The sequence below is a fragment of the Acomys russatus genome, chromosome 22 (assembly GCF_903995435.1).
Source record: "Acomys russatus chromosome 22, mAcoRus1.1, whole genome shotgun sequence".
Classification (NCBI taxonomy): Eukaryota; Metazoa; Chordata; class Mammalia; order Rodentia; family Muridae; genus Acomys; species Acomys russatus.
In genome coordinates, this window is record NC_067158.1 from 52,502,660 (window position 1) to 52,529,816 (window position 27,157).

A 27,157-nucleotide genomic window follows, 5' to 3' on the forward strand; every position below is an offset into this window, starting at 1 on the left:
GAAAAGGAAGGAAGTGGTAGACTGAGGTGCTTCTGGCCCTGCTCTGTAAGTATGATCCAGGAATCTTCTGTCCTTTCTTCTATGGTGGGGACTGCCAGGCAGGGTTGTTAAGCAATAGGTCCAAACATCATCTCTCGGACAGACACACAGGAAGCGTGGCTGTGATGCTCCCGAAATAGCTAGCCCGTCGCCTGTCTTGCTATGATGACCTTCTGGATGGAGGTAGCCATGGTCCGTATAGGCCACAGAAGAGAGTAAAGGATAACTGAACACCAACGGGGTGAAGTTAAATACAGGAAACAGTGACGCTATGATCCCGATGATAATATTGTTTAGCTGGATAAACTGATTCTATTCTGCAGAGCGATTTCCCTAAACCGATCAACTATTCTGTTCATTAGACTATCCGTGGCTGTATCTATTCCTTGTTTGTTTGTTTGTTTGTTTTTCAGATCTGAAACCACACAGACAAACTATCCTGTAATAAAGAGTGAGTGAATCCCACAAGACAGCTATAGAGTGTTCTAGCTACAATTAAAGCCGATAGTTCCCACTGCACTGCTCACTTTTCTTGGATCCCTTCTGCTCTACTGAGTGAAACTGCCTCTTTAACCTGCGGGGATGGTGCTTTGAGAGCTTTCTGTGCCTCTCTGGCGTGTACACAGGCGCGCGTGCGTACGTCCTCCGCTCTCAGGGAGGGAAAAAGCGCGCCTTCTGGGCTGTGCGTCACTCACTCCCCGCACCTGGGCCGAGCTGGGTTTGGTGGTGTTTAATCCGAGGAGGGCGCTTCAGCCCGGGTGTTTTCCAGAGTCCCTGATTTTCCTGCGTAGAGTGCCAGCGTCCGGTCCTGCTTTGGTGCCGGGTTTCCTCCTTCCTGTCACTCGACCCCAGTGCAAGAAGGATGATGCGGGGAGGGCTGGTGGCTGGGTGGCCTGCGTGTGTGCTGCGCAGCGATCTCCCGTGCGTTTTGAAGGAGTGCAGGCAGAGAAGCTGGGTTCCTGCGGAGCGCGGGCTTCCTTACCACCTGCTGAGAGCCTCTCAGGCCAAAGCCGCCGCGGGCAAAGCAATCTGCTATAAATAGGCCATCAAGAACACCGTGTGTGACCACACATCCCGCCGTAAGGGCCATAATCACTTGTGAGCACGCGGGGAATACTCTGGGCCAGGACTTCGCGCTGAGGCTGGATGGGGCGGCGATCTGTGCACCTTCCTGGAGCTCTCGTGGGGTGGCGCCTGGTGGCCCCTGGGCGGGTTGAGGATGAACTGCTGGGGAGCAAGGGGAGGGAGGCCGCGGAGGACCCGCACTGCAGCAGCTGTTGCTTGCCTGTGACTCGCCAGTCTGGCTTGATCCACCCGGCCAGAGTCTTGCGGTGCGGAAGGGAAGGGAAGACATCGAACCCTGTTCTTGGCTCCTGAAGGACCCACTAGGAGATCCCGGCTGCTGTCCCCCGCCCCCGCCCCTACCTCCTCCATGCTCGCCAAGCTGGGGAGGAGGAAACGCGAGCCGCGCGCAGACACCTCCTCCTCCTCCTCGGCTGCCGTCGCCCCGGGCGGCCACATTCGCGGCGCCTGTTGCTGCAAGCCGCCTCGGGACCTGCCGTTTTCTTCATCCGCCAAAAGAAGCGGAGACTGTCGAACGGTCCCCACCCAAGCAGTTTGGAGCGGCAAGAGCGTAGCCCGCTGAGGACCATGGACGCCCCGCCCGCCCAGGCCATCTTCAGGGTGCCCGGGAGCACCTGCGCTCCCTGCCTCAGCCCTGAGCTCTGAACGCGCCACCTCACTGGTAGGTTCCACCACCTTGGGTCCGTAGGGGACCGTGCAGCCCTCCACCTCCAGCAAGCTCCTGAGCTCCCCTGTTGCGGAGAAGGCGCGGTCCCACCACCCAAGGGCGTTGCTGCGGAGTCTGTAAGGGTGCGCTGTTGGGGGGAGGGGGAGGAGGAAGGATTTCAGTGCCACCTTGTTGTCCCCTACTTGGAGGGAACTGAAACCTTGATGCTTTCTGCTCTGAGACTAGGGTGCTTAGGCAGGCTTCTCCCCTGCTCTTCTTCCTCGCATCTCCCGCCTCCCCCCTCCCTCCCGCCAAATATCACCAGGGCGAAAGTGCTTGTAAGGCAGCCAGCTTGGGAGGAGAGGGGTCAGAGTGACCCCAGGCGACCCTTTGAAAAGTTCAGGGTACTTAGCAGTGGCAACTTTGGCAGCGTCTGGGTGCACACAACATTTCTTTCTATGGGCACATCCTGTCCTGGTCATTTTGAAACCCGGCTTAATTGTTTTCTAGCAGCTTCCGGATTGCTACGTGACTCCCTCCAACTTCACAGGTTGCGCTTTTCCCCTTTTCTAAAAGATGGGTCGTTTTGTTTGAAATCCACCTAGGTGCGGTGTTCCCGGTTGTGATTTTATTTTAAATGGCTTGTTCTCCGGAAGTTGCTTAAAAAGGAAAAGAAATTGAAAGTGATGATTGTTCCTCCCAGCAAACAGTTCCATCTTCTCCGGTGGCCCGGTATGGATGGGCAGGCATCACTTCACACATCTCTTAGTCTTCCTCTTAGGTGACTGGAAGAGTCCTTGCATTAGTAGAATAAAACATTGAAAGGGACTTTTTGAACGACATGATTTAAATGGGTCACACCCAAGAAACTCAGCTCTCTGTACAAGTCCGAACTTCTAGACTTTTTTGCATTACACCTACGCTGATAAAAAAGGGACGCGAAGTGGGATTTCTGAGAGTGGGAGAATGGCCACACTTGAGCTTTATTGTTTGTGGAGCCTGCTCAAGGTGGAAGGGGTGGGGTGGGAGAAGGAAGGAGACCTGTACCCAGAGGTAGGAATGCACCTTGCAGCCACTTTTCAGTCTCACTGACTACTGGTGTTCTGTGCTGCCCTTGGCTTGGTTTTTGTTTTGTGTTTGTTTGTTTGTTTGTTTGTTTAACTCTTAGCATTCTGAGGACTCTGCTTGCACTTGCGCAGAACCAGTTCCTTTCTGGGAACCTTGAGGACTTTGTTTAGGAATTAGGAGGTTCATGGAAAAGTGTGTGAGCAGGTGTTACAACAGTTAGAAACTGGGATGCTGGGCCTCCAATATGCCTTTTTTTTTTTAAATGTGTTTATACCTACCAAGTTATAGGGACCAGCACTCTGGTTTTTCTGTAAGCAACCATTCATGTGCCATGAACTGTTGGATGGCAGGTGCAGCAGTGAGTTAGGAAGTGTCCCATAAAATGCTGCACGTATTAACCGATGCCCAAGAGACAATAAAGGGACCAATTATAATGCAACGGACAGCCTAAAATCAGCAGGGGACCATTATAAGGGATGATACTTTTGTGCGTGGATTTGTTCAGTCATTTACAAACTAGCAGAAAAAAAGGATAAAAAGCATTGGTGTAGTTGTGACTTATTAATACCGCGGGAGAGTTTTGCAGTGGCCTCCCTGCCACAGTGTACCCTGGTCTGTCCCACTCTTAGAGCACAAGAGTTCCTTGACAACCCTTCTAACGTATACTTTGTAACATCTACTTTGTCACAGTGTTTGAAGACATTTGGAGCTGAGAGGCTGGAGGAACACTTGCTTAGCCCCCTTCCCTTCACTATCTACCCTTTGGTAATCTCTGATCCTACTTTCCCAGATGACAGCCTGGACCAAGAAGGCCTTGGCCATCATCCAGAGCCACCAAGTGTTGGAGGGAGCTACTTTGTAGCCCCTTATTTCCTAGGATGGGCCCCTAGAGGAGGCTACCCGCTGCCCCTCCCCCAACAGCTATTTGATTGAGTAAGGGGCTACAAAGACAACAAAGGTGCTTGGGGAATACTGTTTTTAAATTGCTTCTCCTTTATCACAGCAAATTATGGTAGCTTCCAGAAGCACCCCACCACAGCCTTTCTCCATAGGTCCCAGTGCCCAGAGTTTCTATATTCTCAAGAAAACTTAAAACATGTATATGCTCATGTGGGGACCAGCGTGCATGTGTGTGTGTGTGTGTGTGTGTGTGTGTGTGTGTGTCCATGTTACTTTGCCTTGCCCTTTCTGTGTCTGCTTTACTTGCCCTTCTCAGGTTTAATGACTGAGGTAATCCCAGTGCTTGGTCGGTCTCCCAGCTATGTCAGCCCCGTTCTGTTCTTGGACATTGAACTTGGAGAAGCATAATCTGTTCATTAAAATGACCGAAAGGCTCCAGAAACCAGGGTGTGTGGGATTCGCATCCTATGAGCAATGAAGTGGGTCTGTCTTCAGAGCTGCTCCTATGAGAGCTACTTTGCTGTCTCTGTGCCCCTTTCTTCCCTTTCAGCCCTATATTTCTTTCTTTTTTCTTTTAAATCTTTATTTATTTATATGAACGCCTGTCTGCATGTACTCTGGAAAGTTAGTAGAGGGCATCAGATCGTATTATAGATGGTTGTGAGCCATCTATTGAACTCAGATCCTCTGGAAGAGTGGCCAGTGCTCTTAACCTCTGAGCCATCTCTCTAGCTCCCTCAAGCCTATATTCCTTTTTTTTTTTTTTTTCTTTTTTCTTTTTTTCTTTTTGTCTTGTTTTGTTTTTCGAGACAGGCTTTCTCTATGTAGCCTTGGCTGTCCTGGACTCACTTTGTAGATCAGAGTGGCCTCGAACTCACAGCAATCCGCCTGCCTCTGCCTCCTGAGTGCTGGGATTAAAGACGTGTGCCACCACGCCCTGCTCATTATTCATTTCTTAACAGAGTGGCAAATGCCTGTAATTCCAAATACTATAGAAGCCAAGGCAGGAGGATGAGAATTGGAAGCCAGCCTAGTTAATTAAGCAATATTCTGCCTTAAAATGAAAATGAAAAGGGTCCTGGAGATATAGCTCAGTGTTGGAGAAGGTCCTGGGTTCAATTCCCACTACAAAAATACATGATAACAAAACAAATATTTTATGTAATAAATGAATCTATACTTCCCAAGTAAGAGAATCCTTATGGGATTGTCAGAATTTATGAATATATACATGCAGAGTGCTTAAAACATGCCTGAGACCTGATTGAAATTACTACCATTATTATTGTTTTCTTCCTTTTTTTTTTTGTTTTTTGTTTTTGTTTGTTTGTTTGTTTGTTTCTCGAGACAGAATTTCTCTGTGTAGCCTTGGCTGTCCTGGACTCACTTTGTAGACCAGGCTGGCCTCGAACTCACAGCGATCCACCTACCTCAGCCTCCCAAGTACTGGGATTAAAGGCGTGTGCCACCACTGCCGGCTCTACTTTATATTTTACTCTTACATTAAGGTTGGATTTCTAAAGCCATGGAAAATTTAGATAGAACAATGGAGCTACCCCAATTAGAAAGATGTTTGAGGGGGTAACGATACTATTAGAGTGAGAGGAGGAGTTTGTGCAGACAGGTCCGGATTCGAATCTTGCCTTCACTGAAATGGGAAGATAAAACTGACCTATCTCAGCTGTGGGAGGCAGAAGGGCATCTGCATCAAATGTCCCAGAAGAAGTGGCTCCAGGCATTCCTCCAGCACTGGAGAGTACGCACGAGCCCAAGAGCCGAAAGATCCAGGTTCTAACCCTGATTCTGTACTTAAGCATTTGACCTTAGGCAAGGACCCTCCCTGTGTCTTCTCTCACTTGTCTATGGTTACCGTGAGTTAAGTCAGTTAATAGATACCCAGCACTGTTTTGCGTTGACTGTTGTTGCTACTCAACACAGCCACGCAGGAGGGAGGGTTACTCATAAACCCCCGAGGACCACCTAGGACTTCTGTCCTCCAGCCCTTTATCCTGTTTAACAAAATCTAAGAGAATACAAGAAGCGGCAGTGTCGTGCTGCAGGACTGACTTATGCAAGAAGCCATTCTAAAATGTCATCTCTTGACATGTCAAATTAGAGAGGCACACCTCAGCACTGGGCCCTCAAGATGATGAAAAGATGGGGACCACTGCCTTCCAGAACTCCGTGGCTACTGCTGCAAAGATCATCTTTACCCAATCACTGCCCGGGCTGGCGGAGGAAGAAGGGACAGCCGTGGTCTTAGGCAGTGGTCCTACTGTAGGAGATTGGAGTACAGGGGTGCAGTATAATTGCCCACTTGATTAAAGCATTGATTTGTAGGAAGAGAGCGGCCATCTGGAAACTCCCTGCTTCTTCTGCGGTCCCCCAACAGCCACTGGGTGTAGCTGTTTCCTATTGGTTGGAAACCAGAGGCTCCTACCTTTTTTCTGTCTCTCTCTCTCTCTCTCTCTCTCTCTCTCTCTCTCTCTCTCGCGCCTCTCACTCTCTCATCTCTCTCTCTCTCTCTCTCTCTCTCTCTCTCTCTCTCTCTCTCTCTCTCGTGTGTGTGTGTGTGTGTGTGTGTGTGTTACTATAATTAAATACTATAATTAAATACTTGAGTACCCGAGGCTGGAAAGTTTGTTTTTCAAGATGACTTTTTTTGTTTGTTTGTTTTTGGTTTTTTTTGTTTTGTTTTTCAAGACAGGATTTCCCTATGTAGCCTTGGCTGTCCTGGACTTGTTTTGTAGACCAGGCTGGCCTTGAACTCACAGCAATCCACCTGCCTCTGCCTCCGAGTGCTAAGATTAAAGGCGTGCCTGTGGCTGGATCCTTTTTTAACGTAGGGGAAGTCTATTTAGCTTACAATTCTGGTGAGGAGACCCAAATGCCCCATGTGGTGGCTAGTTTTTGTCAACTTGACGCAAACTAAGAGTCATGTGGAAAGAGGGACTTTTGGTTCAGAAACTTTCTCCATCAGTTGGCCGTGGACATGTGGAACATTTTTTTAGTTGCTGATTGATATGGGAGGGCACAGCCCACTGTGGATACAGCTGCCCCTACACGGGTGGTTCTGGGTTGTATAATTAAAGTAAGCTGAGCATGCCATCGCTGATGGGCTGTGATGTTGACGTGTGAGCCAAATAAACCCTTTCCTCCCCTCCCCCCACCATGTTGCTTCCGGTCAGTGTTTTATCACAGCAACAGAAACCAAAGTAGGATGGCAAGGAACAGACACATAATAAAGTCACCCTGACTGGGATCCAGCATGGTGGCTACTGTCACCAGGCTGAGGCATGTGTGAGAACCAGAAGTCATGGGTCAAGAGGGAAAGTGGGAAAAAGGGGAGGGGCCCTTTATTTTTCATCACTTTTTAACACCATCACTTTGAGTACCAGTCTTTCAGAAATTGACCCTAGGGCATCCACTCAAACAACGTTGCCCAAGTACCCTTCTGCCAGCAATGGAGGAAGTTGACAGCAGGAGCTGCCCAGGATAGCTATTGGAAAATTCTTCCCTACCTTCTGTGGTTTGCTGGGATGGGGTGATGCGGAGCTGGGGAGAGAGAGGGCTCCCACTGCTCAGCTTCTCTTGTTCTCAGCCTCCATGCGTTCCCCCCACACTTTTGTTCCTAAATCGAAGACGGAAGCAGCTTTGTATCCTTACACAATGTGGAGGACATTTGGTATTCTGCATTATGGAAATTGCAGTTACCAGATTTTTTAGACACAGAAGAAACTTGGAGATGATCTTATTTTATTCTCCTGTAAGAATAAACTTCAGATTCGGAGAAGTTAAGTAACTTGCTTTTTCAACTTTCCTCTTGAAAGTGTTCTCTCCTGGGGGGAAGGGGGGAAGCTGAGGTTCTTTCCAGCTTGTGGATGGGCGTCAGGGACTTGGACTGTCCCAAATCTGTCACTAAATTTAGACAAGCCATTTCTCCAGAAGCTAGTCGCTTTGTTTCATGTATGAGGGAAATTCCTTATTGGCTTAAAAGGAGCTGGCTGTCTTTAAAGTTTTATGGTGCTAAGTGCATGCTTTCAGGGATAGCAGATCCCATTAACAAGGTCATCAGAAGGGTTCTAGGAAAAGCATGCTCTTGTGTTTGGGTATGCTTAAAGGTCATTTGAGAGGGTCAGGCTTGTACATACATAACTTGACTAACAAGGGCCTAAGCACAACCTCACTGGAATAACAGATCATGAGGTTTACTGTCATGGATATAAGACAGAGAAAATGTCAAAATAGGTGGTTCTCTCGGGAGTTTAAAATGCAAAAGGAGCTGGGCGTGGTGGCACACGCCTTTAATCTCAGCACCCTGGAGGCAGAGACAGGTGGACAGCCAAGGCTACACAGAGAAACCCTGTCTTGGAAAACAAACAAACAACAACAACAAAAAATCCCCTAAAATGCAAAGGGTTCTCTCCTGATAGTGATGTGACTTGGGATGATAGGTCTGAAAACAATGCAGTGATTTGCTAATATTAAGGGATATTTCATGAACCTTTTGACTGAAGAGCAATATGATCATTAACCTAGTCTAAGTTATCCTGAGCCTCACTGCGTTAGTTACTTTTCTTTTTGCTTTGACACAAGACCAAGAGGAAGCAACTGAAGAGGGAAGATGTCATGCTGGATCATAATCTCAAGAACTACCAGGTCATCATGGTGGCCAGAGTTGGCCAGCCCGTGTTGCTGGGACCAAGGGAGGAAAGGGGCTAACCTGTGCTGCCGGAAGTGCGGTGAGGCTCCTTACATCGTGACAGATCGGGAAACATGGGCTGAAACCAGAGGTGGATATAGCCTCAGTGTCCTGTCCCCCAGCAGCTAAGCCACACATCCCAAAGGTCACAACAACTTCCCTAAACCACTCGCAGGGAGCCACGAGCTCAGAACAGGAGCCCGTTCATAACCAAATCATAGCACTTACGTTAGAATCATCGGAACTACTCCAGAACCATTGTGTGTGATGCTGAGCTTCAGTTTGTTTCTTCGGCTAAGCGGGGTGAAGGTCTAACTGCTTGTACAGACACATGGGAATCTCCACAGCTGGCCGAAAAGCGAAGCGCTTGAAGCATTCAAATACTTTTGCCAAAATTAAAAAAAAAAAAAAAAAAAAAAGACAGAACTAATCAGATGACTGATTGTTCACCAAGTGACTGAAATGACGAGAGAAAGCAGAGAGCGGTTTTGTCATGCCTGTTGCCGCCTGATTTATACGTGCGCTGCCCAAAATAATTGACAGAGCTCAGGGCTGTCCTTTGTGCTAATTCTCGAGTTTCTTTAAACACGTCTTGGGATTAGCAGCTGTCAACAGTTGGAGCTTAAAGCAGGTTCAGTTACTGGACTGGACATCAAGCCAGGCTTTTAATGCCACTTTCACCTGTGAAAGGGGAGACACTATTATCCGCTGGATTGTATGAATGTTAAGGCTTTCTATTACCATGAGTGGCTGGACACTTGAGGAAAGGAGGGAGGGACTCCCAGTTTCATAAAATATATTCAGGCACTAAATAATGTACTGCTTTATTGTTGGAAGCTTGACTACTTAAAATGAAAAAAAAAAAAAAATATATATATATATATATATATATATATATATATATATATATATATATATTAACACTGCAGCTTGAGAGATACCTCAGTAAGAGGGCATACTGTTCTTCAAGTAGGCCTGAGTTTTGGTTCTCAGCACCCACTTTGGGTAGCTTACAGCTGCCTGTAACTCCAGCTCCAGAGAGTTCTGATGCCTTTGACCTCCAGGGGTCCCTACATCCATGTGGACTTATGCACACACATATACATAGCTAAAAATGATCTTTAAAAATTAGTTCTACACTCTGTTCAAAATATATCATGTTACTTTTAGACTATATGCATATAAATATGTATGTACATAAAATATGGGAAAAGAGTAAAGAACAGACTTCATTTCTGTCTTAGAAAAGGTTTAAAATTTGAATACTTATTTTTTTTCTAACCCTAAACATTAACAGTTTGTGAAGCTTACAATCCTGTTGAAGGATGCCTATTCAGACTCTTAAAATAAGTGTGATGACGAGGCTCAGAGGGAAGTGATGAAAAGGGCATGCTGCTGGTGGCTCTGACTTACGTAGGAAGAAAGAGGCCATGATTGCTTCAGCAGCACTGTAAATATTTGCCTGGAATTAAGGGACGAGGGCAGGGACGGCTGAGAGATGGTTCTTCTCTGTGGGTCTCTTCTGTTTCTGCACATGGCATGAGCAGCGACACCGAACGCCTTTATTCTGAGCTACACTTCTCCCCACGTTCCTGCTGCAAACATCTATGGTTGATAGAAACAGTGACTTCCTCTGGTGCAAGGTGGATATATCGTCCCCATAGCGCGGTCAGGTTCCCTAAGGCCACCTTCTTCTACTCTGATTCCCTGTGACAGGTGTCATCTGGTCCGTGGAAGATGGGAAATTGGCAGCAATGCCCACCCTGGCCGTTGCTGTTGGTCCTTTGCCTTCCATGCAGGAATCTCTTTTCTCCTCTCAGCAGCCAAACTGTGAAGGCCGACTTGTCAGCTTCAAGGAAGGAAAACTCTCAGGCCCCTGACAACCAGTGCCAAGTCTGATGGTCTGAAGAGGGCAATGGGACAGCACGCACTGTGGCACCAGGCCACGAGAAGCCACAGTTTATGTGGGGGGCTGTGACTAGTTCTCTATCTTAAGAGCCCAAGAGTGTGTGGAAGAGGACATTAGGGAGATTATAAGGCTGAGGAATCCAAGACCATGTTCAAGTGTGGAGCGCATGCGGTGTGGTGACTGACAGAATAGCGGAAGAGTTCCTTAGGAGTGGGAAAGGTCAGATATATTTATATGGAGGAGTCAGGACTGATGGGACTCCGGAGGAATCTCAGAGACTTTGGCCAGCACTGTTGGATCCATCCAGAATGCTGCCAGAAGATCCATGTGGTAAAAGCTTGATCTTTAGGGAAGGCACTAGTGGGAGATGATGGGACGGTTAAGCGCCTTATTTGAGGTCTTCTAGTTATTCAAGACAGTGCCCTAGCGTGGTGGCGCACACCTGTAATCCCAGCACTCAGGAGGCAGAGGTAGGAGGATTGCTGTGAGTTCGAGGCCAGCCTGGTCTACAAATCGAGTCAAGGACAGTCAAGACTACACAGAGAAAGCCTGTCTCGAAAAACCAAACAACACAACAACAACCAAACTAATTAGCTAAGTAAGTAACTGTACCCTTGAAGGAGATGGTGGGACCCCAGGCCCTTTCTCTTCCTCTCTTTTGTTTGTGTGAACTAAGTGGTGTAGCTCTGTCACACCTTCCTGCCAGAATGACCTCACTCACTTAAAAGGAACAGCACAAGCAACCCTGTCACAGTCTGAAGATCTGCAGCCGTAAGTCAAAGCAACTCTTCTCGTTCCAAGTTGATTGTCTCAGGTGTTCCCTATAGAAATGGGAAGCAGAGGACAGAGTAAAGATGACCAGTGATGCTCCTGGCTGGGATGCAGGAGGAGGAGTTCCGAGAAGCAGGGAGGCAAGACTGAGTTAGCTGCATAACAACTACATTCAGGCTGAGGGGCTTGTCATCTGGGAGGATGAGATAGAAATATGAATGGCAGCTGGGCGTGGTGGCGCACGCCTTTAATCCCAGCACTTGGGAGGCAGTGGCACACAGATCGCTGTGAGTTCAAGGCCAGCCTGGTCTACAAAGTGAGTCCTGGACAGTCAAGGCTGTGCAGAGAAACCCTGTCTCCAAAAACAAAATGAAACAACTTAAAAAAAAAGAAAGAAAGAAAGAAAAAGAAATATGAACAGCTGATCTGGAACCCAGAAAAGAGTCTATGAGAAAAATACTTGGCAGTTATTAGTGTGTGTGTGTGTGTGTGTGTGTGTGTGTGTGTGTGTGTGTGTGTGTGTGTGTGTGTGATCAGCTCATTTTGGGAGGTAGTAGTCAAGAGGATGGCCTCTGGGACCAGATGCAAACTCTTCCGTGTAACTTTGTGACAAGCTGTCCAAGGTCTTTGGTCTCCAGGTATTAAATATGCGCCATATAACATACATGGTGTAAGATTTATTGTAGAAGCATCAGAGTGAAGGAAGGAGGAGGGGCGCCCCAAAGGGCAGAGACAGACAGATACAGAGAGACAGAGTAAGAGAGAAAGAGGCAAAGAGAGAGACTAGGTAGCAGGTTGGACCTTTTATGGTCTGGCACACACCTGGTGGCAGGTGATGTCAGAAGTTGCTAAGCAACCTAGAGGCAGACACTTATATGCCAACACCAGGTTCGTAAGAGCTGCCTCTGGACAACATAGAGCATGTAACATTCATAGTAATGTGAGTATTTGAATGTGTTTTTTAGCACCAAAAGATAATATTGTCCAAATTAAAAGCAGGTGGAATAAGTGAAGAAAATGGGGACCTTCAAAGAACCTGAGCACAAGTGCCCGGCACATGAGCCAGGAGCCAGAAGAGCTCCAGGGGAGGTGTGCAAAGGCTGTGGAGATCACTCATGTAAGCACTTGCCATGCAGGTGTGAGGACCAGAGACACAATCACTGGAACCCTCATACACGCCAGAAGGACATGGCAGCCAGCCTGTCATTACAGCCTGGGAAGGCAGAGAGCAGATCCCCCGAGCAAGCTGGCTGTGGAAACTAGCTATACCTGGAAGCTCTGGGCTTGATTGAGAGACCCTGCCTAATCGAGTAAGCTGGAAAAATGCTGGGAGATGACGGCCAACATCAACAGTTGTCCTCTACGTACACTTCCACCCACCTACATCCATGGACACACATGCAAACGTGTGTCCACAATACATATGATAATGGAAAAAGAAAAAGAAGAAAAGAAGTCTGGCTTCCCGGGTGCAAGGCAGTGGAAGGACCACTTTGCTGGTTTGGGATTTCACGACCTGGAAGAGCCGGATGGCTTTGATGCATGCGAGCAGTTTCAGTGGCTCTCTGGTGCAGATGAGGACTCCCAAGCAGAAACGGATGAACAACAGGGAGAGAAGGCAGCAAGAAGAAAATATCTGGGAGAAATTTGTGTGAGAAAAATGAAAAGGAAGACTTGAGTCTGCGGGTGGTTCAAAGTCATACCCTTTCTTCTCTTCTTTCTTTGTCATCAGCCTCCCTCTTAGGATAGAAGACAATTCTCTCTCTCTTTTTTAAAGATTTATTTATTTATTATTATGTATACAGTATTCTGGTTGCATGTACACCTGCAGGCCAGAAGAGGGCACCAGATCTCCTTATAGATGGTTGTGAGCCACCATGTGGTTGCTGGGAATTGAACTCAGGACCTTTGGAAGAGCAGACAGTGCTCTTAACCTCTGAGCCATCCTCCAGCCCTGAAGATAATTCTCTCATGGGTTAAGATACCCTTGAGGCCCTACTGTGTGTCAGGTGCTGGGTACTCTAGAGGGAGTCATGGAGAATGAAGGCTGAGTCAGGGCAGGGTGAACTGAGCTTGAGGTGCTATTGGCACCTGAGCTTTGCACAAAAGTGTTTTGCCATCCTGTGGGATAAGCTTTAAGGTACACCAGAGGTAGTTGCTGATGGTAGAGAAAGGAATTTAATCAGGAGAGTTTGAGCCCAGAAAAAGAACATTTGATATCTATTGTGTCTTAGTCACTGCTGTGAAGAGGCTCCATGACCACAGCAACTCTTACAAAGGACACCATTTAATTGGGGCTGGCGTACGGTTCAGAGGTTTACTCCCATTACCATTATTGCAGTAAACATGGTGGCATGCAGGTGCTTTGGGAGCTGCACATCAGTTATGAAGTAGCAACGGAATAATTTTATGGTTGGGGATCGTCACAGCATGAGGGACTTTATTAAAGGCTCATGACATTGGGAAGGTTGAGAAACACAGCTCTGGATGGACTCAGGGAGGGTCCTTCAAAGTTTGAGGTGGGGAGACCCTCCTTTGCACAGCCCGTTTCCATGTCCTTGGGAATGCCTCAGTTTCTTCCCGCCTCCTTTCTTTCTCCTAATGCTAGTACTTACTATTTATATTAAAATATCGTAATATACTCCAACTCTTGGGGCTATAGAGACGGCTCACAGGATAAGAGCACTTCCTGTTCTTACAGAGGACCTGGTTTGCTTCCAAGCACCACCATGGAGGCTTACCACTACCTGTAACTCCAATACCAGGGCATCCAGTGACCTCTTCTTGCCTCCTTGGTCACCAGGCACTCAACATGACACACATACATACATGCAGGCAAAACATTCATATACATTTAAAACAAAGAAACAAACAACAAACAAAAGAAATCTCCGAAACCCAACAAACAAATAAAAACTCAAAATCCTCTAGCTCTGCTTCAAATAAATAAATAAATAAAGTTAAATAAAATAAGATTTGATTATAGCCTGGGGCTATGGCTCGCTGGTAGAGCAGTACTAGCCAAGAATGAGTGAGGTTCTGGTTTTTTGTTTTAAAAGTAAATTTGATAGAATCGTAAGTGATTAAGTCAACTGTTGAAATCTAGTTCAATAAACTATAAAGAAGGATGGTTGATTTTTTTTTTTTCCTCATAAGAGCCCCTTTCTGGGGGAAATTACTTCTACTGAATTTTATTATCTTAGAGAAATTCCCTGGAATAATTTTTAAGTAATCCAGCAGGGTGTGTAACTGCCAAAGCAGTCTCATATTCTCCTGTGAGAATATATATATATATATATATATATTATATATATGATATATACATATACATATATATGAATGTATATGATATATATATGCATGTATATATAGATATGATTTCTTTATTTTATGTGTGACTGTTTTGCTTGCATGTGTATCTGTGCACCGTGCATGTGCTTAGTACCCGCAAAGATCAGAAGGAAGTGTCAGATCCCCTGGAAGTAGAGTTACAGATGGCTGAGAACCAACATACAACATACGTGTGCTGGGAACTGAAGCCAGGTCCTCTGCAAGCAACAAGTGGTCCTAACCTCAGAGCCATCTCTCCAGCCTCCCACCCCTACCTACCCTGCTTTCTTTTCTTCCTTGATACCCTGAGGCTCATATTTTCCAACAGATTCCCAGTAGGGTCTTTATGTCCCTCAATGAGTGTGACAGTTCCACCATTTCTAGGTTTTATGTGTAATACAATTTCAGGAAATCTCATTCTAGGCAGGGTTTATTTGAACAAATATCCATTTCTTCTTGCATCTCAGTTTCAGGCTGTTAAATTCTGGAATAATAACTCTGCAAGTAGCTATTGCTGTGACTTCATTAAATTCTAATGCCCTGTTTTTTTCCTCTCCCAGGATTCTGCCCCCAGAAGCATGTGAAATAGATTACTTCATTTAAAGTAAGGAAATAGTAGCACGGTTTCCTGGCAGTTTCCTGGCTCTCCAGACCTTTCCCAGGATGGATGCAATCACGTTCACAGCAAGGAAGCATCCATTACCTAATGAGATCTCCGTGGACTTCGGCTTGCAGCTGGTGGGCTCCTTGCCTGTGCATGCTCTCACCACTATGCCCATGCTGCCATGGGTGGTTGCCGAGGTACGGAGACACAGTGGCCAGTGCTCCAAACAGGAGCCTGGCATCAAGCAAGTCCGCCTTTGGGTTTCTCCCTCCGGGCTGAAATGTGAACCTGACCTGAGGAAAAGTCAGCAATGGGACCCACTCAACTGTTCCAGCATCTTTGAGTGCAAGCCTCAGCGTGTTCACAAGCTGATCCACAACAGCCATGACCCGAGTTACTTTGCTTGTCTTATTAAGGAGGATGCTGCCCACAGCCAGAGCCTCTGCTATGTGTTCAAAGCGGACGATCAAACAAAAGTAAGTTGAGGTGGGGATCAAAAGAGAAGGTGGCTGCAGAGTTTGTATGGGGCCTGGGTCTGATGCTTCTTTCAAGTGGAGTAATGAGAAAACGCTGTGTGTGTGTGTGTGTGTGTGTGTGTGTGTGTGTGTGTATAGTTTGACAGAAATTGGGATTTATGGGAAGAGTTTGTTCAAGGATATTTGTAACATATATTTAAAATGATAAGTGTTGGGTTTAAAAATCCAACAGAAAAACCTGCCTAGAATTGTAAATAAGAGCTGAATTGTCAGGATTCATATTTCTTAAGACTTTTGTTTTAAAGTTTCAGTGTCAAGTTGCAGTGTGCACGTGAGCCATAGGTCATGGGGGTTAAAGTAAAGAAAAAGAATCATGACTCAATGCTTGGTGATCCCCAAAACTGTCTTTCCCACCAGTGACCAGGTGAAGGCCAGGCTGTCCCATTTCAAACTGCATTTTGAATGGCAAAGTTCTAGGTCAGTGATCTCCATGTTCTTGAATCCCATTAAGAAAAAAACATAGTTAGTTATAAACCATTAAAAAAATACTTTTAGCCAGTTTCCCAAGGCAGAGATAACATCTATTCATACAAAGGTTGTTGATAAGGGCAGGAGCTATGAATCTAAGTTTTGATATGATCAGGATTCTTTTGTGTCTTTTTCCTGTTGCCGACTTCTGGTCAGATCTGGTCACCCTGATATTATGATGTGTCTGAGGTGAGGTCAAAACTCTGCTATGTCCCTGCCTACTTCTGTTTGCATTGCTACCAGAATTATTTGTAGTTCTTTGCAGGACTTCAAGCCACTTGTCTGGTTCATGATTATCAGTGCATGTAAAAGTGAAGATAGAATTCACATAGCCACTTTCTCTGTTGGACCCATGGAGGAAAATGGAGTTTAGTAATGGTACACGAGAAACAGTCATGGGTTCCGCAGCTAGCCCCACGAGTGGCCTGAAGACTACATGTGCTGTCTTGGGTGCTAGGCACCAGCATCCTCATGTGGTCAGAGCTGTAGGCCACTTGGAAATGGCCATGAAGTCTATGGTTTTTAGGATTTCTGGACTTTCTTTTGTTTTTTTAAAAGGTGGCTTTCAGCCGGGCGGTGGTGGCGCCCGCCTTTAATCCCACACTCGGGAGGCAGAGGCAGGTGGATCTCTGTGAGTTCCAGGACAGCCTGGTCTACAAAGGGAGTCCAGGACAGCCAAGGCTACACAGAGAAATCCTGTCTCAAAAAAAAACCAAAAAAACAAAAAAAAAACCAAAAAAAACAAAAACAAAAGGCGGCTTTCGTGGCACTCAAGCTTGTCTCAAGCAAGCTCAAACCCTAGATGTAGCAGAGGTTGGTCTTGAACTGCTAACCCTCCTGCTTCCGCCTCTCAGCTGCTGGGGTTACAGGAGTGCTCGGCCATGATCAGCTGTGCTTTCATAGTTTCAAGTCTAAAATGTGACTAGAAATGCCAGCATTCCTATTCTTCCTACTAGGTTCTTTTGCATTACTCTCCAGGGTGTAAGAAAATCATCTGGAAATTAGTGTTCTTGATTCCGAGTATAACCTGACCCCACCCCCCACCCCACCCCTTAGCCACAGGTTTCATGTCAGAGATTCAGCCAACAGCAGATAGAAAATATTTGCCAAAAATCGCATTCATGCTGAGTAGGTAAAACACTCTTTCTCTTGCCCTTATCCTCTGAGCAATAGTCTAACAGTTCGCTGACAAATGGCATGTGTCAGGTTAGTTGAAGGATATAGGAGATTTTGTGGAGGCTATTTGCAAACTCTGACATTTTGTATGAGAGACTAGAACGTCTGCAGGTTCTGGTGTGTGGGAATCCTGGAACAGTTCCCCTGAAGGTGTCAAGGGACAGCAGTGGATTGTGGGGACTCAGTCTTGTTTGTTCCTTTTACTCACTGACTCTGTGGTCACTGCTCTGGCTGGTGTCTCAGAGGTCATTAGCAGAACCAAGGAGGAAGGCAGGTGCTCCAGGAGGCATCGGGCTCAGCGGTGCATGTCAGGAGCCTGGTAAAAGGCAGAATGAAGTCTAGCACTTGCTCTGAGCATAGAGAAGAGGGTTTAAAAAAAAAAAAGATTTATCTATCTATCTATCTATCTATCTATCTATCTATCTATCTATCTATTATGTTTATAGTGTTCTGTCTGCATTTACACCTGCATGCCAGAAGAGGGCATCAGATTACATTATAGATGGTTGTGAGCCACTCAGGACCTTTGAAAGAGCAGGTGGTACTCTTAACCACCGAGCCATCTCTCCAGCCTGTGAAGAGGGTTTTTGGTTTGTCCTGTTTTTTGAGTAAAGCCAGTGAGCATCTAAAAGCCATCCTCTTCCTCTTCAAGTGCCTCTGTAGTATGAGTCATGGAGTGTTGCCACGCCTCATCTCACATTCTCACTTGTACAGTCAGAGAGGTTAACTTCTGGGTTCAAATCCTGTCTCTGGTCCATATAAACTCATGACCTTGGGCAACGGGGTGTGCTTGCTCATCTGTACAATGGGAATGGTTGCAGTAATGGACTCGTGCAGTTGCTGGAGGGTTAAGTGAGATAGCATGGGACCCAAAACTGAGTATGCTGGCTGGAGGCGATAAGCAGTTGCCTAGCGGGCGTAAATCCTTGGCTTCTACCTCAAGCACTGCCAAGAAAAGAAAGGAAATAATCACAGTAATAGCATTTATGGCCATGGAGAGTACTCAAGAGGACTTTCAAATTGTATTTTATTTATTTATTTTGTGTGCATTTGATGGGGGAGGTATACATGCTGTAAGGTATGGGTGGAGGTTAGAGAAAATCTTTGAGTCATAGCCTCTGTCTACCTCATGGGGTAGAACTCAGGTTATCAGACTTGGCAGCAGGCACCTTTACTCCACTGAGCCATGTTGCTGGCCTCTGAACTCAAAAGGTTTTTTGCTCGTGAGCTTAGCCTTTCACGGCTGAGCCATCTCTCCAGTCCTCAAAAGGTTTTATGGAGGCAGATTAAATGGTAATCTCACTCCAAGTGTTTGGTGCAAAGAGAGTAAGTATATAGAAGAATTATGTGCCTTCAGCTCTTGGGTGGCATGTTTGTCATCCTTGACCAGCATTTTATAAACTCAACTCCCACAAAACTCTATGAATAAACAAACCTAAGGGTTCCTGTTATTTGGGAAGATTCCAGAATATGGAGGAGAGGGTTCAACAGCTCTCTTTGGTGATGGGTTTTCTGAGGAACATATATCCTGCACCTTACACTTTTGCTTCCTTCCCACAGTCTTTCCCAGACATCTGTGAAAAGCTCTGGCCAGTTACTTGGACACCTGACTAAAGAGAGAGGTTTATAGCCGGGAGGTGGTGGCGCACGCCTTTAATCCCAGCACTCTGGAGGCAGAGGCAGGCAGATCTCTGTGAGTTCGAGGCCAGCCTGGTCTACAGAATGAGCTCCAGGACAGCCAAGGCTACACAGAGAAACCCTGTCTCAAAAAAGAAACAAAACAAAAACAAAGAGAGGGGGGGAGAGGGGGAGAGAGAGAGAGAGAGAGAGAGAGAGAGAGAGAGAGAGAGGGGAGAGGGAGAGGAGAGAGAAGAAGAGGGAGAGGCAGCCTCGCTCCAAGTAGAGAATTAGTCTTTCTCTATATTCTAAAGAGCCGTCTCCGAAGTATAAATTAATTCTTAAGATCTCTTTGGCCTGTGTGCAGTTTTTACCAGCATCAGTTGTCATTAGAGTATAGATTGCTGCCATTCCCACTCATTTTCTTTGAGAGAGTTGTTGGCAACGTAGATACTGAACTCGGGCATATTTTTTTTTTTTTCTCATCAGAAATAGAATAGTAAATGACAGTGGCCCTGATTTTAACTGACATATCTATTATGTTCTTGTGACACCTTGGCAAGACATCCCCTGACAGGATTGTCTGTTGTAGAAGCATGCTAACCCACACTGGCATTTCTCTTGACTGTCCTGTAACATTTTCTCAGTGAAAGAATTCTCCAGATTAAGGATTCCTCTAAGTGGATGAGGTCAGCCTTGACTGTGCTTGCCAAAGCAAACATGCCTTTGCTGCTATGGGGATAGACATAGAACTCGAGCTTGAGAGAGAATCCTCTCATCAGCACCTGAGTTAATTTGCTGCAGAATATCTAAGCAAATAGGCATGTGGAAGATTATTTTATAGGTAGACCATGATAGGGCCTTTTCGTTGTGTGCTTCATAGAAGCTCTTCACAGAGCAAAGGTTCCATGACAGGGTAACATCTAAAATATTTTTTCCTGAAGGCCACTGTTCCCTTTTGTAAACATTATCAAGCAAGTCAGGTGTGGTGCATACACCTTTAACCCAGCACTTGAAAGACAGGATGCAGGGTGCATCTCTGTAAGTTTGAGGCCACCTGGTCTATATAGTGAGCTCCTGGCCAGGCAGGGCTGTGTAAAGACTCCATCCCCCACCCCCTCTTGATATGTTAATATAAACAACAATTCAGGGAGTATAACTGTGTTTTCCAAAAAAAATGTTTAGCAGTGACAGTGGTCCAGTTTTCTGTCTTTTGTTTTTCCCCGATCTCTGTAATGTGTGGTTTAGGAGAAGACAGTAGGTCCCCCGTGGCTGCCTCTCCACTCATTCTTGTGTGGTATGTCATTTTCACTGAGTATCTGAAGAAAAGTTGGCTTCAGACAGATAGGCAGTAAACAAACAGAGACGCCGTGGTGACTTTTCCTTAATGCTGCTGCAACTCAGCAAATAGCTGCCGTGCAAAATCTGAGTCCATGTAAGGCATCATACACACGTTTTTGTACTAAACTCCACCGGTTTATCCTGTGCTTTGATGAATGTTTTAAGCATGCTTGATTCTGCACCATCGTGCACCGATTACACAGACACTGGTGTCTATATGAGTAACACAGTGTATACAAGCATGTCTGTGTGTGGACATGTGTGCATGTGTGTAAAGGTGTCCACGGAGGCCAGAAGAGGGTGTTGGATCTCTGGAAGCTGGAATCAGAGGCAGGTGCGAGCCATCTGATGTGGGTCCTGGGAACCAAGTTCGGGTCCTCCAGAAGAGCAGTAGGTGCTCTTCACCCCTGAGCATCTCTCTCACCTCTAGATATATTTTTATTATTTCTAGTCGTATGTATCTGTGTGCCTGTATGAGTGAATGCCACATGTATGTGGGTGCCCACAGAAGCATGAAGAAGGCATCCAGTCTCTCAGGGCTGGGGTTACAGGTGGTTGTGAGCTGCCCCTCATGGGTGCTGAGAACTGAACTAGGTCCTCAGGAAGAGCGGCAAGAGCTCTTGACCTCTGAGTGGTCTTTCCAGCATCGCAATTGTGCTAGATGTTTTTAATTGTTCTCATTGCTTTAAAACACAGCTCTTCAATTACCATTCCTGGCTCTGTTTCTGGTCTTCCAGATTTGCTGTCCAGTCTGAACATCATGGGTGTTTAATAACTGATGGCACAGCTGACACTGGTGTGGGGGATGTTCCTAAGCTGCCTGGAGACTCTGTCACTGCAGCCTGGTACCTCCATCTCCCGAAGAGGAGGTGTTCCTTTTCTGTTGCTAAAAGAGGTGTTAAATTTGAGGGGCTGATGCGGGGAAAGGGGAGCAGGGGTTGGGGTGGGGAGAGGGCGAGCAGAGTGGAGACAGGTGCCTTTGGGGGACATGCATGTCCAGATGTTTGCAAGGAGAAGGTAAACGGTGCTGAGGAAGGTGTGTTTGTATACAGCCTACGGGAGAAATTGCTTTCCTTTTCCATAGTAACTAAACTACAGTTCTTTTAAAATTTCTTGTTTATTACTTTCTGTGTACACGATACAGTGTGTACAGGAGTGTGTAGGACAACCTCACAGAGTTAGCTCTCTCACCTTTATGTAGGTTTGAGGGACTGAACTCACATTTCCAGGCTCGCTCTGCAAGCCTCTTCACCCACTGAGCCATCTTGCTGGCCCATAATCTACACTGCTTGCAGGGCAACACAAATCTGAAAGTAAGCCACGTAGGCTCCCTCACAATAATTTTAATTCTCTATAATCATTCATAGACTTAGAAGCCTATACTGCTGCTTTTTGAAATTTCTGGTAAAAACAAGAACAAAAGACAGTGTATCTTTGCTTGAGACTGCAAGTCCAACATTTTTCTCAGGAGCCCCACGGACTAAGAGCACCCCCAGCCCTGCCCTGTGTTACCTTGCAATAAATGGGAGAGTGTCTGAAATTGGTTTGGGCAAGTAGCCTAACTGATACTTTTAGTCCTCCTGTGTTACCACTTTCCTCACTGTTGTAACAAAAGCAAGTTCAAGAGGGAAAGACGTACTCTAGTTCACAGTTGAAGCAGGGGTAGACTCCACTGTGACAGAGAGGGCATGGTGGCGGGAGTGTGTGGGACCTGGTCTCAGCAGGTCAGAGAACGGAGAGAGCAGGTCACAGTGTTTCCCACAGTGTTTCCTCCTTTATATTTGGTCCAGGATGCTAGCCCATGGGCTGATACTGCCCACACTCAGGAAGGGTCTTTCTTCCTCAGTTAAACATCTTGGAGATGTCATCATAGATGTCTTCATAGATGTGATGAGTTTCCTTGGAGATTGTAAATAATAAGCCAATAGTGACACTTAACTTACATTAAAGGCAGGGTTGCACTCATGGCTACATTATTTAATTAAAATCATATGACGTTGTTTCCTTCTGGTGTTAGCTTTGTTTTGTTTACATTTTACCCAAGACCAGCTTGTGTTGAAATTTCACCATCTGGGCCAGGTGTGGTGGTATGAACTTTTGTCTGATCTCTACGAGTTCGAGGCCAGCCTGCTCAAGTCAAGTTCCAGGTCAGTCAGACATAAATAGTGAGACCTGTAGTGAGAATTTTGGAATTTTGGTTTCTTTAAAGAACACAGAAATAGAGCCAGACACCTTTAATCCCAGTACTCGGGAGGCAGAGGCAGGTGGATCGTTGTGAGTTCAAGACCAGCCTGGTCTACAAAGAGAGTCCAGGACAGCCAAGGCTACACAGAGACCCTGTCTCGAAACACCCCTGCCCCAAACAAAACAAAACAAAACCCCACAGAAATAGTATAAGAATATATTTTTGTTTTAATCCCGGTGTGGGGATATGGGGCTGCTTCAAAGCAGCTGACTATGACTTGCCCACTGCTCTGGTGAGGGTATGATTTTTTCCAGCTGCAGACAGTTTCTGTGACTTTTGCAATTCAGGGGAGTTTTCAGAGGGTACATAAATGCTAGGGCTGGAGAAGCAGGATTGTGGTTTGTTGTTGATTGACTGTTGGTTGGTCAAGGTTTGCTAAATAGTCATTCACAAAGAAGAAGCACAAAAAAGATGAAATCAGAGACCCTGAGGGCGAAGATGAAACTTGCCTCAAGGACCTCGATGCCCCTAATCATCAGGAAACAGCCTAACCATAACATTGCCCTTTTCCCAACCCTTGACTGTTTTTCAGGGATCTCTTTCCTTTTCTCTCCATCTTTTTTTCCTCTCTTATCTGTCTTTTTCTTTCTATCTTGTCTTCCTTATCTCTTATTTAGATTGAAAGGGAAGAAGAAAAGGGGTGGAGAAGGGTGAAAGAAAGAACCCACAAAGTAGCAAAAACCAGCTACAGTGTCAGCCAAATTTGCCATCTGTTTGGATTTGTTTTGTTTTGTTTTGTTTGTTTGTTTGTTTGTTTCGAGACAGAGTTTCTCTGTGTAGCCTTGGCTGTCCTGGACTCGCTATGTAGACCAGGCTGGCCTCGAACTCACAGCGATCCGCCTGCCTCTGCCTCCCAAGTGCTGGGATTAAAGGCGTGCACCACCACGCCCGACCTGTTTGGAATTTTAAGGTAGCAATTTCTTGTCCACACCATGATTTTCAGGACTCTCAATAAAGCATGGCCACCAGTGGGCCTCATGCATGGCTGTTCTGTTTGCTGGCTCATTGCTGTGCTTGCCAGAGTGAAGATGGGCAACGGCCACAGAGAGCACTGTGTCCCCACGTCCAGTGACTCTGGAAAACACAGCACACATTTTCACACAGCCCTAGCTATTCTCCCCACTACAGTGGTTTTAACTATGCCAGAATTTCAGCTGTTTGTCTATGGTTTTGCTGTTCAGGGAAGGGCTCTGAGCACGTTTAGCTAGTCATGACCTGGACACGCTTCAGTGCGCTCCTCTCTCTCTCTCTCTCTCTCTCTCTCTCTCTCTCTCTCTCTCTCTCTCTCTCTCTCTCTCCCTGAGGTTTCCTTTGGCTTAGATTTCAGCTATGACTTACTGTGCAGTTGCAGGGGACAACATGGTATCCATGTCAGTTAAAAATTAGTTGACTGAACTGTGAGGCCAGACAGAAGTCGGCTGCCGGGTGCAAGGGTTGGCAAGCGTTCTTCACATCTATAAAAAGAACGTCCAGGACTTGGTGAACTCTGAGGTATTTGTTGGAAGGTTTCTGTTCATGACACCAGATTGATTGCATGATTTATTTTAGACTTTGAAAAATGGGTCTGAGGGCTTTAGACTCATGAGCCTTAGAAGATGGGATCGGGCATTTTTTTTTTTAAGTTTTTTTTTTTTTCTTTTTCAACATTTGACACTGCTTTGCATTTTTAGCCAAATGCTTTGAGTTTTCTAGTTGTTTATGAAAACTAAATCTATTCCTAAGAATAGATTTCACAGGGATGTGGAAGCTGAAGTTAACTTGAATCGTAAAAGGGTATATTTATAGTTTAGACCTTTCCTCACTAATACAGTAGGCATGTGGCTACCAAGCCCGTGACATGCGGCTATCTGGAAGGAGACACCCACCAGTAGAAGCACTGTGGATACTGAGGCACAATTTGAGAAACAGAATACATCATCTCTCAATAAGAGTCTGTGAAGATTGCATGCTGAAAATGAGTTTGGCGCATACAGGGTTAGACTACGTGGTCTGAAACCAAATTTCCCTGGTTCATTTACCATTTTCAAATGTGCTTACCAGATGATGTTTAAAATGCACGTAGAGCTTACATCCTCTTTCCACTGGTTAACATAGAATCAGACTGGTGACCTGACAAGTATTTCTGGAAATAACCTCTGCAGTCATCACAGGGAGACCACAAGTTCCCTTCTTTGCTGCTATTATTTGTTAATGAGAAGATGCTCAGTCACCCCTATAAGGTCACATTTCAAAGCTATGACCTGTTCTTAAGTCTAGCAGCACATTGGACTGTTATTTTAGGAAACACGTTACCTGGAATTACCTGGAATACATCCCAGGTAATTCCCACAGCCTGGAGTCATCTTCTTTTATTCATGTTTCCTGATTAATCATGTACTCACCAGCCTAAGCTCTAAAAGAAGAAGGTCCTTGTTTTTAATCACCATTAGACCTTGGTACCCAGCAGGCTCTGATGCAAAGAAGGGCTTCCGTGGATGAATTGAGTGTGGAAGGAGAAAAATCAATGTTGCTAACTCAACACAGGCAGAGGGAATCCAGCCTGGCCTGCCTTTGCCTTCCCAGACTCTTAAGGTTTTGAATGGATTCCCCAGCACTGTGTCGGGGTGGGGGTGGCAGTGGTGGTGGTGGGCATGGGGCGGGTGTGTGTGTGTGTGTGTGTGTGTGTGTGTGTGCTGTAGTCAGTCCACCCATTCAGATGTAACTGTTTCAGACACCCAGAATCAATTGTTAACCTGATCTCTGGGCATCCATCCCATGGCTCAGTGAAGCTTACATAGGGCATGAGCCATCACACCCCGTGACCAGCTGCGTGAGTCCCCTGCTTACGTCATTACACTGTCATTAGAATCGTGTTAAGATGTTCCCTTTTCTGATCACCCTGCCTGAATTTCTTTTCCCTCAGAGCAGCAGTTCTCAACCTCTGACCCCCAAAAAGACCATCAGAAAACACAGATACTTAGATTCATATAAGCGGCAAAATTGCAGTTACAAAGTAGCAGTGCAAGTAACTTTAAGGTTGCCGGTCACCATAACGTGAGGAACCGTGTTATTAAAGGGTCACAGCTTTAGGAAGGGTGAGAGGCTTAGAGTCGGCTTGAGCAGCACTCACTGTCATAGTCCCCTGAAATCAGGTTTTAATGTACACAAAACTGTCTTGGCACTTATTGGTGACAGTTAAGAAAGGGACTTTCATAGTGTAGAGCCGTCTCTGAGAAAGAACTTGGCAGTTAAGTCTTTTCAGTTGCAAAATGGGCCCAGTGCCTTTGCTTGCTCTATTACTCTATTACAAAAGTAATTTTGTGTGGGAAGCCGGGCGGTGGTGGCACGCACGCCTTTAATCCCAGCACCCGGGAGATAGAGGCAGGAGGGTCTCTATGAGTTCCAGGCCAGCCTGGTCTACAAAGCGAGTCTAGGAAAGTCAGGGTTGTTACACAGAGAAACCCTGTCTCTAAAAACAAACAAAAAAAACCCAAAATGAAACAAAACAAAAAGCAATTAACTTCATGTGTGACTATAGATGTATTTGTTTTCCATGTCAAAAAAAAAAAATTAGTACAACAAAGTTGGAAGTGGGGCCTGGAGAAATGGCTCAGAGGTTAAGAGCACTTGCAGTTTTTTTTCCCCACCCATAGGATCGGCCTTTGATTGCCAGCACACATATAGCAGCAGTTCGTAACCACCTCTCTCTCCAGTTTCAAGCACTCTAACGCCCTCTTCTGGCCTTATGGGGCACCAAGCATGCGCACCGTGCAGGATACTCAAGTAGGCAAAACACAACTGCATGGAAACAAACTTTAAATTAACTTTTTTTTTTTTTGGTTTTTCGAGACAGGGTTTAAATTAACTTTTAAAAAGTTAAAAGTAAAAAAATTCTCTGTAAGCCAGACATGGTGGCACACAGCCCATAATACCAAGTACTAAGGGGGCAGAAGCAGCCAGATCTTTCCAATTTGAGGTCAGTCTGGTCTACACAGGGTTCCAGGCCAGCCAGGGCTAAAACAATACAAACAAACAAACAAGTTCCCCCTACTCTCATCTTCTGGAGAAACCAACATTAAAACACGGTGTATATTGTTATAGGTATATGCTCTTATTTATAAAATCAGATCTTGCCATAGGCGATAATTTTGTGTATTCTGTTCTTTCTTCCTCATGTGTGCACTCGTGCACACACACACATATATACACATGCATACACACACACACATGAGTGCACACACATCTCCTTAGGGTTATAGAGGTATATTTAAATCTTTTTTTGATTTTAAAAATTTATTTATAGGAGTTTGCCTGCTGTGTACCACTTGGGTGCCTGGTGTCAAGGGAGGCCAGAGAGGGCATCAGATCCCCTGGAATTGGAGTTACAGAAGACCGTGAATAGCCATGTGGGTGCTGGGAATTGAACCTGTGTTTTCTGGAAGAACAGCCCACGCTCTTAACCACCGAGCCACGAGCCATCTCTCCAGCCTCCCTATTTTTCTATTCTCTCTCCCATCGCCCCTCTGCAATTGTATAGTAACTGCTTGTATACAGTAGGAGAAAGAGGGTGTTTATGCAGAGTGTCTACTTAGATTGCGAAAAGGGGATGTGACCAGCGTGAGCTGAATAAAGATGTCTTTTTTTGTTTGTTTTTTTGTTTTTTTTTGTTTTTTGAGACAGGATTTCTCTGTGTAGCCTTGGCTGTCCTGGACTCACTTTGTAGATGAGGCTGGCCTGGAACTC

General features: G+C 45.8%; 1 protein-coding gene across 2 annotated transcripts in view; it reads left to right on the plus strand.

Moving 5' to 3' along the window:
* Positions 1–1,656: 1,656 nt before the first annotated feature.
* The window catches only part of Tbc1d1 (TBC1 domain family member 1), a 195,835-nt gene continuing 170,334 nt past the window's right edge, over positions 1,657–27,157 (plus strand). The window contains exons 1-2 of one of the 2 annotated variants that reach the window (XM_051165263.1): positions 1,657–1,783; positions 15,009–15,528. In XM_051165263.1, coding sequence (XP_051021220.1) covers positions 15,112–15,528 — 417 coding nt within the window. In that variant the 5' untranslated portion in view covers positions 1,657–1,783; positions 15,009–15,111. Of the gene's footprint in view, positions 1,784–15,008; positions 15,529–27,157 lie in introns of those variants that run through there. The other variant, XM_051165264.1, reaches the window with a different exon arrangement.